Consider the following 14967-nt stretch of genomic DNA (forward strand, 5'->3'; position numbering starts at 1 on the left):
TTAAGCAATGGGGTTACCTTTATTTGGATCGTCATTTTAGAGAATTTACAAATCATCTGAATATTGTTTATCAAATTACATTTTGGGCCATAATTCATTTCAGTTATACAAAGTGCAACGTCTTAAAGCTAATCTACTAACTAAGCAAAATCAGTTTGATAATTTAACATGATGGACTTTAAATGCAAACATTGATGAGTTAGCTCAATACTCCCACATGCCACACGATAGCCATAATTCATAAACAAGAATGTTGCTTTTTGTGGGAAATGAAGTGGAACCAAGTTTGATTGAAGACCATCTTTCACTTAGTATTCATTTGATGACTTTTTTTGAATCTTGGAACAATCATGATGAAATGTGACCAGAAGGCTTTAAATATTTTTCCTACACAGAAACATTTGAAGCCAATTTACAACAAAATGTCTTTCTGAGCTTACAGTGTGGTTGATCATATTGCTGTTGTTAAAACATGTCTACCTATGAGTAATTAAAGAATATTAATATTTTCAACATAATCTCTGTCTGCTGTATTTAGTGAGCTATTAATTACTCAATGCCCTAAAATGGTTGTGTTTTTCTGTACTTAGAACTAGAAAACAGAAAACCGACTGACTCTAAAGTAAACAATCATGTGCAACTTAACTGTCATTTGTAAGTATAAACATTGAAGAATGAAATTAAAATATCTTTACACATACTTTTTTTCTCATAAACTATTGAAGTTCACAGAGACCTGTAGTTCCTGTAGTCCATTCTTTATTCTAATACAAACTTTAGTTTGTACTACTAGGCTTGACATTCATACAGAATTTAATAAATAAAACTCTTCTGTCTTAAGATGACCTTGTAGCCAGCAAAAGCTAGACAGGGGTTCATGATTAGTGAAGATTTTATGTATTTGTATTTATCCTTATTTTAACCAGGATAGTCACATTGAGACAGAAGTCTTTTTTCCAAGTGAGCCATGAAAAGATCTTGCATTATTCAATGAGCACCCGTGCAGGTAAACAAGAATGTAGAAAAGGATGACTATGATGTGGCAGTATTCCTTTTAAGTTGTCAGTATGTCATGTGTCAGTAAAAGGGTGATTTATGAGGGATTTGACCAAACACAATCTACTCCTGCACATGACACTGATAGGAGACTGCCCCCTGGTGGATTGCAAAGAAAAGATGTAGGGAAAAAAAGTGTCTTCAAAAAACTTTTCTTCTAAATTAATCATAAACCATAGCTTTAAATCACAAACTTTTTAGAACAGAGTGAATGTGTCATATAAAAATGTATAAAAATATATAAAAAATATTACCCTTCAGAATTTAACATTTGCTGGTATGCTATGTGCATGTGCGTATTGCTGATATGATTTTCTTGTAAGTCTGTGGAGATAACAGACAACAGATTTTCTGTTATGTTGCTGATGTAAGGAGACACACAGAAGTGATAGTAATGCATGGACGATAGAGAGGTAAGGTTGAAAACATACCTACAGTGTCCAATTGAGTATCAACGGTAATCATCAACAGTAAAGAATCTAATTGTGCTTGTACACAATGGAATAATATTTTTGTACATCTGTATTAATAACAACTCTCATTTGCATACATCAGCTATTTTTGTAATCTTAAATATTTCCCTCTTATGAGAAGAAGGCCTAACTGCTGGTTCATTTTGTATGTCCTATATGTGTCCTAGGCTAATAGAAAATATGTAAGGTGAACTTTTCAGTATCGACTCTAATCTAATGATTATAAAATCACCTAGTTCATCCTGCTTGAAAGACGGTAAAGGTTGTAATCTCTGTTGGTACAAAATACCTGTCTAGAAACATACTGTAAACAGAGTCAACTGTTCAGCTCCACTGCAATAGAGCAGCATGGTGACCAGATTTTAATAGGCCCACTTCAGGCAAGTGTCCATGGTAGTGATTACTTCTAACTACAGCTGATAAACTCAAGCTCCCATTCACCTTACCCTGTAACAATTAAACAGATTATGTACACAATTATGCAATAATAGATTTAGCACTGTAGTTTGGAAAACACTGTGCAATTATAAGTCGTTATTATTATTTTTTTATTATTAAAAACGTAACACATTTCAGTTCTGATTAGGACTTGTGTGTTCATGATGACTTTCCCATTTCTAGTTAAGGGCAACTTTGGCTCTGAATTATAAAGATAATCTTCAGATCTCCAATTCAAAATGCAGTTAGGTTATTGAACATAGTGAAAAAAAACACCTTTACTGAGTGCTGGATATTTGTTTGATTTAGTTTTAATAGACTTGTTACTTGGCTATTTATTGTGATTTGTATTTTTGATGTACTGACATAGATCATAAGAAAGTCTAACCCATTTGTTTTCAGAGTTACGCTATGTAAATATTGGACCAGTTTAACCACGCCATAAAAAAACCTAATAAAGACCTGGTCTATTAAAATGTGGTGCAAAGGTTTGCTTTATTTAGATCTATGCTTTTGAGCCTATTAGGTTATATCCTATTATCTCTCCCACTCATCTGAAATTAACTCTGGTTCAGGCATCTTTCATATCTAATGACACAATGACTACCATTTTTCTTAAGACCACTAGAAATTTTCTGGGGAAACAGCCACCGGTAATCAAGGCAAAATTTTGCAGGGTTCATGTCAAAAGGCATGACTGTCCTCAATGCTGAAACATCAGTTGCTCAATTCCACCTATCTCCAAACTTCTTTGAGATAGGTGTATCTGTGTATAATGAAAGAAAACACTTCTACCTCCACCTAGAGCCTGTTATTTGTTTTGCAAAAATATACAGCTCCCAGTTCTTCTGGTCCAATCAGTGCAGGGATGTGTGAGATCTGACTGTCAATCACAGTTCGTGCACACACCACAGATCCCCCCATCCCCCCTCGCGCATGTTATAATATCGCACAAACTCGATGGGAGGGTGCTTGGTGGTAGTGGGGGAGGGGCGTGAGAGTTGAAAACATTCATTTTGGCCCCTCAATCTGCCAGACTTGCCGACATCAGCTTTAATTACTTTCACTATTGACTGACAAGGGGTTATCATCGAAAACATGAAAAAAGCAACACTTACCCCAATAATGTTGGAATAAACTGAATAAAAATCTTAAGGCTATTTATCCTGCAGTTAAGTTATTTGGGACTGCTTGCTAAGAGCTGCTTACATCTTGTGACAGTGTGTCTTCAGCTGTGCTTTACATGTGCCTTTCTCTATAGACCAGGTTTTTCTTGGTCAGTGGCATAATGATTTTTAGAGGGTGTAAGATAGTGATTCTTGGATCATGCGCCAGACCACACCTTCTGCCACACCCCTGGGCACAAGGCTTAATAAAAGTGAGGTGCATGGCGCAAAATTCATCACTGACTAAGTGTAAGATACGAATAAGGTTTGCGCCTCGTTTCTAATCGTCAAAATAGAGCCCAAAGCCTTCATGAATGGCATTTGAAGTCAATAAAAGCTGCTTTGAGACCTATTCTCAGTTGCTGTTATTTCCTGTCCAGTTTCCCCAGTGCCTAAAAGACAGAAATTGTCCTTGTGCCTGTTTGGGGCTTTCATGTTTTGGTTCAAACCTTATCCTTCAACCTAATGGATGGAGTGGATTTGTGCTGTCCACAACTTTTATAAGCAACCACACTTTGAATCGGAAATGTCCTTATCAAAAAAGCCATGGTTTAGGCCTCACTCCCCCAGCAGCTGCAGTCCATTGATAACAGGGAGCCAGATAGTAAGGCCTGACTGGGTCAATTTGTGTTCCTAACCGTCTTTGCACATTAGATAACAGCCTATTTCTCTCAAAGTCTCTCAACTTTAATGAAAAAAGCAAAATGCAAAGGAAAGAAACGTCTCAGAAAGACCACATTTAAAATTTCTGTATTAGATTTTGAGGAAGATGGAATTTCATCAGAATTATGAGATTCCATTGCAAATTACTGTTTATTGTCGTATTTCCTAATGCTGACATTTTCAAGTCATGTACCTCAGATGTTTTCAGGTAAAACTACACTATTGAAACATACACAGGTAGTCTGTGTCATCAGTCTTATAAATAGAAATTATATTATCCATAATATTATCCTGAGAAGAGACATGGAAATTACTATTTGTATGACATGTAATGATCATGCAACAGGTGTTATACTGCAGTATTTGTACCAAAATATTTCAGCGATATAAAGTTTTGCAAAAATATATACTAATTTTACATACATCCACTCGTCTGGTAGAGCAACTGGTGAAGGTGAGGGTGCTAACAACAGCAGCAAGATAATTGAATAGAAGGGCAAACAGGCTACAGATGAAAATGCATGCCTATATGTTCTGTAGATTGCTTTGAATAAAAGAGTCTGGTATATCAATAAATGTAAATAGAATTGAATTTGAAGCTCAAAACAAGAATTAGCAACTCCAAGAGGAGGTGGTAGTGATTCATGAGCTTTTCATGCTTTAAAAAGGAGAAAAATACATCTTGGGATTTACCAGTGCTGTGTTGCCTTATGTATATTGATGTCAATTGCTAATACATTTCTGATATAATAATACATCTTGTATTGTCATGCTTTCTTCAATGCCATCTACTTGCATTAATTTCAGGGAGCACGCTAGTTGGGCTTGAAATCTCGTACGATCGACGACTGCGCCTTTAAGGGTAGACTATCAGTATGAAAACTCACATTCATGCACAGCATACATACATGCATACTAATTCATTGATAGATTTAGTTGAAAGGTTAATATTTGCATGATAAACACATTCTTTCCTGTTACATGTTGTCTGACTCAGTCTTGAGTAGCTGTGTATTCTGGGGGAGGATCTTCAGGTTTGCCAATCCCCCAGTCGTCAGCTCTGCTGAGGTGAGCAGGAAGCCCCACACTGGCTGGACAGATAGGTGTCTAGAAAAGCAACACACGACACAGGTAGCTGAGGGATCCACAACCAATTTTGTCAGTTAAAACATTTTTTCTTTCTCTTTTTTTTCATTTAACTTAATATTTAACAGGATTCTGTACCTCAGAGGTGTTTACTGGAGGTGTTGGCAGGTGGGAAGTGGGAATAGAGGGTGGCACTTGGCTTGAAATATATATCACCTGCTACAGAATCAAACACACACAAAAATAGCCATGTGTAATGTGTAGGCTCGGTTTACATCTGACTGAGCAGGGCAATTAAATGTCTGCAGTTATACTCACTCCAATGTTAGAAGAACAGGTAGCTTCGCAAGCAAATGCTGATACAGATAAGGAGACTATAAACTCCAGAACAGACAACACTAGCAACACACCAGTCATCCCCCATACCCTGCTCTGATGTGGGGAGAACAATACAGTCAGAACTGAAACAACACATAATGATCCTTAAACTGTTCAGTGTTATCATCATAATGTATAAACAGTCAAGTTTCAAGTAAACAGTATAGTGTACATAATATGCATTGTATAATATATTGTATACTGACCAAGAACATTTTTTTGTTCCTCAGACAACTATAATCATCATAATGATTACTGCAGCTGTAATTCGGGTACATTGGGACAATGAAATCAAAGCTGTGTAGAATTATGGCCAGTCCTGCAGTTATTGTGCTGGCAATATTCATCCCCAGTGATGCGTTGACCTGCACAAAACAACAAAACTGGATCAGGCCACTCTAAACCATCATAGGCTTTGCATTTCAGATTTGAGCCATAGATAGAAACCTAGATACCGCATTGAGCTCCCGCCTTTTTGGTGGGGGCAACAATCGGGCAGTAATGGAGGCCAATGGACAAACTGGTGCCTCTGATTGGAAATCAAACAGGTGATTGCCGGCAAGTGTTGCCCATAGACAGTAAGGTGTTGCCCCCATCAATATGGCGGCCGCGTTGACGTATGCCACCCAATAGAACTGAACAGACAATACGGTATCTATAATATCTATGATTTCAGCCACCAAATTTGTAACCTTCTTTGTGATTTATTTGCATTAAATTAGCCTATATTAAATTACTCAAGTCACAAATCTACACCTAATAGCTTGTGGCAGATTCGAATGTCTCATAAGTCAAATATTTAAACATACACTATGCAAGTTTAGGTATTTTTGGCGACTGTAGAGCACCTTCTAGAGTTGCGATATATTTATATTTTACGGTAATGTTTCCGATTCTCGCAATATTTGTCGGCTGCCGTTCTTGAAGTTGCATGGCTGGTTTTCTCGGTAGCAACTCGTTACGTTTATGCTGTATATCTATGCTAGGTGAACAATTTGCCTATTACAAGTTTGTTTACCATCAAAGTCAAATTAAAACAAATGTTCTTGCACAACACATTAATTTAAGTTTTACAAAACATTTAACATGTATTGACAAGTTATCGGGGGCTTCTCATGATAACATACATACAATTACAGCACTTTAGAATGTGTCATAATATTACCATAGCTGAATGCAGTCAGTGCAGAGGGATTCATAATTCAATACTTACCAAACACTGATTAAGCTCTTTAGAAGCTCTCACAGTGAGTGAACCAGCTGTGATGTACTGAAAGAAAGGATGTTCTGTTTACTGCAGTGCATATCCTTTTAGAGGCGGCTATGACAAAATGCTAAAAAAAAAGTGTTTTACATCAGAGGTTTCAGAGTCTATTAAGAAATAGCATAATAAGTAGAAATATTACAGATGTCAATCACTAAAACAAGTTAAATTGCATTAAAGAACACACTTTTAAATTAAGAAAATAACACAATGACTGAATCTCACAATAATGGCTCCCCAGAACATGATACCAAAGTAAGTGGATAATGTCCCAACAAATGCAGATACAATGCCGAGCAAGAATATGACCATGCCTGTCATTATTTGAACTGTCTGTGTGGGAGAAAAAAAAACATTACATTACATTTTGCTGAGGCTTTTTAACCAAAGTGACTTACAAAAAGGGAAACAATCAAGTTACAGTATGACAAGGACAAGTTAATGCAGGAATAAGTACTACACTCAGAGTTCCCACTCTAAAACAAATGTAAAATTCCATGACTTTTCCCTGACAAAAACAATCTGAATTTCCATGACCTTCTATATAATAAATTGTACAATATACAGACCAAAGATTTTAGAACAGTCGCATAGCGTTCAAGAATCTTTTACTTTTTTAGAGTGGGAGATGAATAAATGGGCATTGAATAAACAAAGTTGGACTAACCACAACTACTCAAGCAAGCTTTAAGCTAATAATCAGATATACACCAATTCTGAGTTGAAATGTATTTGTATTAATGTATTTTGGCAAGTGAGTTTTGAACTGCTACAAAATTCCATGATATTCCATGACTTTGTCCCCGAAATGATAAAATTCTCTCACTTTCCATGTCTGGAATAGACTTTCAGAAATTCCATGACCCATGGGAACCCTGTTCTAAAGAGTCAAGTGTCAGGCCCTGTTTAGACGACAACGAAAACGATGCAACCGGTGATGTTTTTCTGCGTTTGACCCTGTCATTTAGTAACCTGACTCTCGCCAGATAAATTTCGTTCCGCCTAGCTCCACTAATCCATCGATCCATTGGAGTGGTGCTTCAGAAGGCTGGGCCTTATCAAAAAATCCTTGCATATGATTGGATAAGCCACTTGTCCGTCATCTATTGACGTGCTACTTCAACCACTCACATCGAAGCCAACCTGTGACGCTGAGAACAGTCTCACAGTCGCTTCTACGCTACGTCACATCTATGAAATTCCCGCCATGCATCCTGATTGGCTCTACCATACAATCTGGTGCCGAAATCACTCTCAACGGAACCGATCCCAGAGTGGAGCTAGGCGGAATGAAATTCATCTGGCGAGAATCAGGTTAGTCATTTAGACGCAAACGGAGGTTTTATCAACCCGCAAATGGAGTTTTATGTGACGAGGCGGAGATCTTTAGTCAGTTCAAAAGAGAAAGAGGAAGTGATTCGTTGCTGTTGATATTTTCGGGATTCTGATTGGCTAACATGGGCTTTAGCTTCTCGTTACACTGCCACATACAGGTTTGGCATGCTCTTAAAGGCATATAGGCCTACCCGGGTTAGTGTAAAGGAAAACTTTTCTGAAAACTGACAGGTGTGCATGATGTTATTTTTGAAAACGGAGAGGGTGAAATGTCCGTTTATGAAAATAGCCGGCCACGTGTAAACGTAGCCTAAGCCACGTCTACATGAAACCAACGGGTGTCTTTTTTCTTACCGCTTTCACACCTTTAACTATACCGGTAAAAAAAAGTCGTGTCCACACACAGAGGTGAAATAAAGTTCATTATTAAGGTATGTGACTGCTATGTAGAATTTGAAATGCTTTTACATTTTGCATTAGGTCTGGTATGGAGGACGTTACACTGGAGAGAACATTAACATGCGTTAGTCATAGGTTGCAGTAAGCTAATGTTTAACTAAGTTAAACTAACGGTGTGCTTCTAACTTAGCCACAAAAGGCTGATACCGTGTGCACATAAATCATGACAGGGAAAAACATTTTAATATGACAAACAAATGGTTTGGTTTGTTCTGACAAGCAGAGTGTCAGGTCGATTGCGGTGGCTGAGTTGAGGGGTGGGGCTATGTCGTCATTAAAATTGCCGGCTTTGCAGTCGGTTTCAAAAAATCCCACTTCGGAACCCGGTTTCAAAAAAATATCGGTTACAGCCTCCTAAAACGCCAGGGTTGAGTAGCCTATGTATTCAGGAGTTTTTTGAAGGTAGGAACTGGTAGCGCGTTCCACGGGAACGACAGATGAGAAAAGTTTGGATTACCCTGAGTGTAAGGGTGCATGGCAGAGCCAGATATCATTCATCAGAGAAGCGCAACGGTCGGGAGGAGATAACATATGCCTGTATAAGGGCATTCAAGTATGTGGGTGCAGAACCGAAGACTACTGTATGCAAGCATTAGCATTAGCATTAGTGATATGAATTTGATACAGGTGGCTAGCCAGTGTAGCTCGGTGAGCAGCACAGTAACGTGTATGGCAAGCCCTTTTAACATTTAAATGTTAGGCAAAACTGAATTACAGATATCTGCAATCACATAATTGAAAACGACATTCAACTCATCACACATCTTAAAAGACAATTGTAGATATCTGTAATTCAGTTTAGGCAGAATAAAAGTTAAATAAGCCTAGTCAAACTTAATTTAAGATATCTGAAAAGGAACATGTAGATATCTTGAATTGAGGTGAATTAAAGATATCTTCAACTGGAGTTATGACTATCAACTGGAGTTATGACTATAGTCAGAATCAAATAGAAGATATCTCTAACTGGAATTACAGATATCTACAATTCAGTTGCAGATATCCGCAATTCACATAGTGTAATGATAAACACCATACAAATGAATGGCAAAAGTGTCGTCATTTGTCCTATAGGAAGAATGTCTTTTTGGATATCTGAAATGTTCGTTTTTGACTAGGAATAACTGAAGTACAGATATCTGTAACACATATCCAGTCTAGCTGTTAAATGTTAAAATTACTTGCCATACAGGCACGCCATCACGTTCTGGATCATCTGAAGGGGTTTCACTGTGCAGGTTGGGAGACCTGTCAGGAGGGCATTACAGTAGTCAAGTCGCTAGATGACTATTGCCTGTACTAGGAGTTGGGTAGCATGTCATGTCAGGTAAGGCCTGAAAGTGCAAAACAGCAAAACATGTTAAGGTCTTGTTACTTCTTGAACACTGAGATCACAGACTTACTCCTAGGACAGCTGGCTCTCTCTTTAGGAACCCTCTGAGCTGAGAGGAAGCTGGTTGAATAACTCCAGTGTGGTGTGAAAGGTCATTTTCAATACCTTGTTGTGGGTACAGATGGGTGAGCACTACCATCCCATTGGTAGGAGAGTTGGCCATTGTTGATGATGGATGCTGCATGAGCCTAAATCAACCAACTGTGAGCACATTTCTTTTAATTTTGTATGTTTTATGAAGCTTTTTTTGAAGCTTAACCATATGCCACACTATGCATTGCACAGCTGTACAGTATTTCTGGGTTTTTCTTCAGAAAGAAAAAAAAAACATACTGTGGATATTTAAATAGAGCTTTCTCCTAAATGCTGAAAGAACTTACAATTTAAACCCTTTCCTATTTACCTATCAACCACAACCAGAGACTGTTCACCCCACTCCCCTCCTGGAGGCGTTACAGGTCTCTCTGCACCTGAACCAGCAGTTTCAGAGGAAACTTCTTTCCTACGGCTGTCACTCTACTCTGTATCCCGGTGACAACCAACCAACTAAGCCCCCTGCCCAATGCCTCCTTGCCTGTGCCTGTTGAGGTGTCCATGACCATGGCAACCTTGACAGGGACAACAAGGAGGCGGACATCCCCATCCCCATCTACTGCTCTTCATACTATTCATTATGCATATACACTTACTACTCTTATAATGTTATTGTTTCTGCACTACAATGGTACTGTTACCACACTGCACATAGCTTTACATGCTGTACATATCTGTCTATATGGTTCATACTGAATGTCCATATTTATTCTGTTTTTCTTATAATATATTCTTTTAATACATTACATATACCTATATTATTCTTACTACTATTATGCTGCTACTACATTGCACATATCTGTACATGTTGTTCATACATTGTTCATATTACATAGACATATTTATTCTGCTCTTATAAGGTAACTGCTAATACACTGCACATATTTATATTTAATTCATATTAGGCCTACTCTAAACCAACTTCTGTAAACCAACTGTATACTACTGTCTACACTGCACTATATTTCTTGTTCTGTCTGTGCATCACCTGTCTAAACTTTGTATATTACATTTGCACTTTTCTGCTTTTTTGCACTTCTGGTTAGACGCAAACTGCATTTCGTTGTCTTTGTACAGTACTTGTACTCTGCACAATGACAATAAAGTTGAATCTAATCTATATCTATCCTATTCTTCTGCCTTCCTAGAAGTAATCTTATAGACCCTTTCAAGAGAGTTCCATTATCAGCATCATAGTTGGCCCCACAAGACTTCCGTTTTAACATTCCATATGTTATCTTAATGCAGAGGAAGTAGATTGGGGCCCAAATAGAACGTTCAAGCATTGTTTTTGTTTTTATTGTTGAAAGGGTCTATAAACACCACCAACTAAAGGTTTTTGTAGCAATGTGTAGCAAACACAAATCTGCTCTGATAATACCAGTGACACAGCCTGATAAATGATCATCACTGACACAGAGAGAGAGAACAGGCAAGTTTTCTATGCTCAACCAGTCTAAATACCCCTCCTCCCACACTATGCCAGTTTCATTCTTACAACTATGTTGTAACATACAGTATAATGCACACTCATTGCTTTAATGACCCTATTAAGTGGTTATTAATTATTGAGTTCTAAATCATTAATGTTATCCAGCTACTGTACTGTAATTATTGAGTCCTAAATCATTAATGTTATCTATTAATGTCATCCAGCATTTATAGTCCTAACCCTTTCAAGTTAAGACAACAAATCCTCACAAACTTACATTTGAGGATCTCACGTTGAATGGACATAGAATGGATAGCTTTCAGAACAACAGTGTTAGGCCTGCTTTCTTCAGTGGTATGCTCCTCACAAGTTCACTCAACCGAATAATCTTCTTGCACCACTGTTGGTTGTTGTGGGGCTTATCAGGTTCCCCTGCTGACTGGTTGTGTGATGTTGCAAAATATTGATTAAACATTGCCCTCTACTGGGGAAGAGATATACTTTGCACCTTGCATGTTTCTCGGGTGCAGATCATGGGGTGTATTTTGCACACTGGCGCATGGCGTAAAACTCGTTTTCCACCCCTGCAAAGTTTTGGTATTTTGCACGTTCATTTTTTAAACAATGCGCCCAGGGGTGTGGCAATTAACAACCTTGGGAGGGTTCCTGGCCAGAAACAGTATACCAAATTCATGAGACTACAAACCTATATTAGAGGATAGAAAGATAAAGGGAAAGACAAGAGGGACCAAAAGCCAGGTCGAAAACCACAGAGCCAATGGACCCAACGTTGCAGAAGGCATAGATGTCAGTGGAAGAAGGCCCACTGGTGGAGGCAGAGCCCCCACGTGAGTACCAAGACCCAGTCACCACCAACTCACACAGGACAGAGCAAAAAGCAGAGACCAAGAAACCAACTAGACGAGGCAAGCTCAAATGGCCAAAGGCAAACGAGAGGCATGGCATACACTGGATACCGACCTGGTCAAGACACTGGAGGGATCTTTGCGAGGAGGGGCAGAATCCAAGCTCAACCAGATTGGGGACATCCTATACCAGGCCTGCAAGAACAGGTTTGGCGAAGTGACCTCCAACCAGGCCCCAATGGAATCCCATACAAGCTCTATAAGAACTGTCCCAAGGTACTAGAGCTACTATGGTACCTCATGAGAACTGGCTGGAAAAAGCAACTCATCCCATCCGAGTGGCAAAGAGCTGTAGCGGTATTCCTCCCCAAGGAAGCGAACTCCGGAAGCGAAAGACATCGGCCAGTTCAGAAGCATTGCCCTGCTGAACGTAGAAGAAAAAATCTTCTTCTCAGTGCTGGCCAAAATGAAGACCACTTACCTGCTTGAAAATGGCTACATCGACACCAACTGCCAGAAGGCGGGAGTCCCGGGCTTTCCAGGGTGCGTAGAGCACTCTTCAATGATCTGGGACCAGATCCAGAAGGCCAAGTGGGAGAAGACAGACCTGCACATCGTCTGGCTTGATCTTGCTAATGCGTACGGATCAGTTCCACACCAGCTGATAAACTACGCCATGGAGTTCTTCCATATGCCCTCCTGTGTAAAGAACATGGTGGCATCCTACTTCAATGACCTGCAGATGTGCTTCGCCCTCCAAGATTTTACCACCGGGTGGCAACAGTTAGTAGTAGTAGTTAGTAGAAGTAGGAAGCGTCATGGGGTGTGCCATCTCTCCCATCCTGTTCTTGTCAGCCTTTGAGGTGATTCTCGGTGGAGCAAGACAGATGGTTGGAGGGATCAAGCTACCATCTGGGCAGAGGCTACCCCCACTGAGGATGTACATGGATGACATCACCAGCCTCCTTCAGACAGCAGCATGCACATCAAGACTCCTGAAAAGGATGGACGAGTTGATGTCGTGGGCACGAATGAAGATCAAGCCATCAAAATCACGGAGCCTGTCTCTCAGAAGGAGTCAGAAACAGCAGCACCATTTTCGTCGTAGGTGGAGAGAAAATCCCACTCCTTGCAAAGAGCAACCCATTAAAAGCCTGGGGAGGCAGTACACAGCAGAGCTCACGGACAAACAGATGGGGAGAACTGTGCTGAAACAACTCTCAGAAAGCCTGGCAAAGATCGACCAAAGCCAACTCCCAGGGAAGTACAAGGTCAGGTGCTATCAGTTACTCTCTACAGGAGGGTGATGTGGCCACTGAAAATGAGTAAGATCCCCTCATCCACCGCAAGTAAGATGGATGGAAAAGCCTAAACATTCATCAGAAAGTGGTTGGAGCTGCCATGGTGCTTCTCTGAAACGGGCCTCTTTGGAAGGAACATCCTCCAGCTGCCCCTTCAATCCATCAGTCTGGGCTAAAAGCAGGAAAAGACCAGGCTTGTTCTCGAGTTGAGAGAGTCCGATGACCAGGCTGTAAGGAACGCGAACCCCAAGGTTCTGACAGGCTGGAAGTGCAACGTATGCACCCCGATGCACCCACGTGTGAGTGCTTCCTTGTCTCGGCACACAATGTCATTAAGAAAGCGCTTACCACTGCAAAGATGCACAGATATACTGTACCTTTATATTATAGTTGAAAACACCTTCAAAAACTTGCCCCTCCACTAAAGTAGGCTATTCATCAAACGTTTATCAACAAAAGAAGTAAACAACGAGTACCTAGGCCTATGTTAATAATTATTAGGCTATCACAATTAAAATAATAAGTTCTGGGAGTAGAAGAAGGCATGTAGCCGAAACGTGTTGGAGTTTTTTAGAAGGTTAACTTGACCAAGCCATGATAATAAAGGCTTTTTAACTTTTTCAATAGAGAGTGCCTTGGAGTTTCCTGATTCTTGGCATTTATTTTCCCATCCAAAGAGCACCTCTGACTTAACCAAACTTTAGAGTCCAAGAAGCGCTCCTCTACCCCCATTCTTAGACAATCTTTTTTGTTTTGCGAGCATATACATTTAGCAAATAGTATATAAATGGAATAAAGCTCCTTAAAAATTAGCATGGAGGTCTGATTTGAATGACGGCTAGCTGAACCAATAAGACAACATAATTACCATTAAAATTAGCTTAGCTTGGCTGTTAGCCTGGTCGGGACCAGGCTAGGTGCAGAGAATAAATCCCCATGGTAACTTATGTGCCATCTCTTTTGTGAAACCAAGTCAAGGCTAAATTCATCCAGGATAACCGAAAAATCCCAGCTTAATCCCTTATCTAGGTTTTGTGAAATACCCCTCTGCATCTTTCTGAATCTCAGGGCAACCACATAATTGGTTCCCTGTGTTCCGATTGATGATTAAAGTTCTCAAGAAACTTATCATTAAAGTTCGAGAAACTTGGTTGGTATAGAGGCAGTGCACTATATGTGTGAGCAACGTACAAGTTACTCATATTGCACTGAATCACCTTCCTGAATCTCAATAATATGATCACAACAAGTCATAATATGATCACAACAAATTATTAAGTCAGCACCAGAGGCTATTCATTGTTTTGCACTTTTATGATGTCATCACATCACAAAAAGTAGGCTATTGGTTTCACAAAAATATTTGGCAATATTTTTACAAAAATACATTTTCTTCAACAAAATAAAATACAGATGACAAATTACTATTTAGTATTTAAAATACTTATTTTAAATACATGTATCAGAAATACTGCACATCCCTGGCTGTTGGCTGCAGCAATTCAAGCTAGGTAATATTGATTTTTTTGTGTTTGTGTTTTGTCGTCCTAAGCCCACCCCTTCC

General features: G+C 39.3%; 1 protein-coding gene across 19 annotated transcripts in view; it reads right to left on the reverse strand.

Moving 5' to 3' along the window:
* Positions 1–14967, reverse strand: part of LOC121720943 (membrane-spanning 4-domains subfamily A member 4A) — a 25179-nt gene continuing 10212 nt past the window's right edge. Inside the window, exons 1-9 of one of the 19 annotated variants that reach the window (XR_006034667.1) lie at positions 11514–11662; positions 9722–9912; positions 9509–9566; positions 6750–6857; positions 6474–6594; positions 5467–5625; positions 5201–5314; positions 5021–5101; positions 1–4903 (exon numbers count right to left, since the gene is read on the reverse strand). Coding sequence is in view for 9 of the 19 variants with exons in the window: in XM_042107452.1 (XP_041963386.1) it covers positions 4790–4903; positions 5021–5101; positions 5201–5314; positions 5467–5625; positions 6474–6530; positions 6750–6857; positions 9722–9899; positions 11514–11515 (813 nt within the window). In the remaining 10 variants the exon portion in view is untranslated. Of the gene's footprint in view, positions 4904–5020; positions 5102–5200; positions 5315–5466; positions 5626–6473; positions 6595–6749; positions 6858–9503; positions 9653–9721; positions 9927–11513; positions 11663–14967 lie in introns of those variants that run through there. The other 18 variants (XR_006034668.1, XR_006034672.1, XR_006034669.1 and 15 more) reach the window with 18 other exon arrangements.

The sequence above is a fragment of the Alosa sapidissima genome, chromosome 10 (genome assembly GCF_018492685.1).
Source record: "Alosa sapidissima isolate fAloSap1 chromosome 10, fAloSap1.pri, whole genome shotgun sequence".
In the NCBI taxonomy this organism is placed as follows: Eukaryota; Metazoa; Chordata; class Actinopteri; order Clupeiformes; family Clupeidae; genus Alosa; species Alosa sapidissima.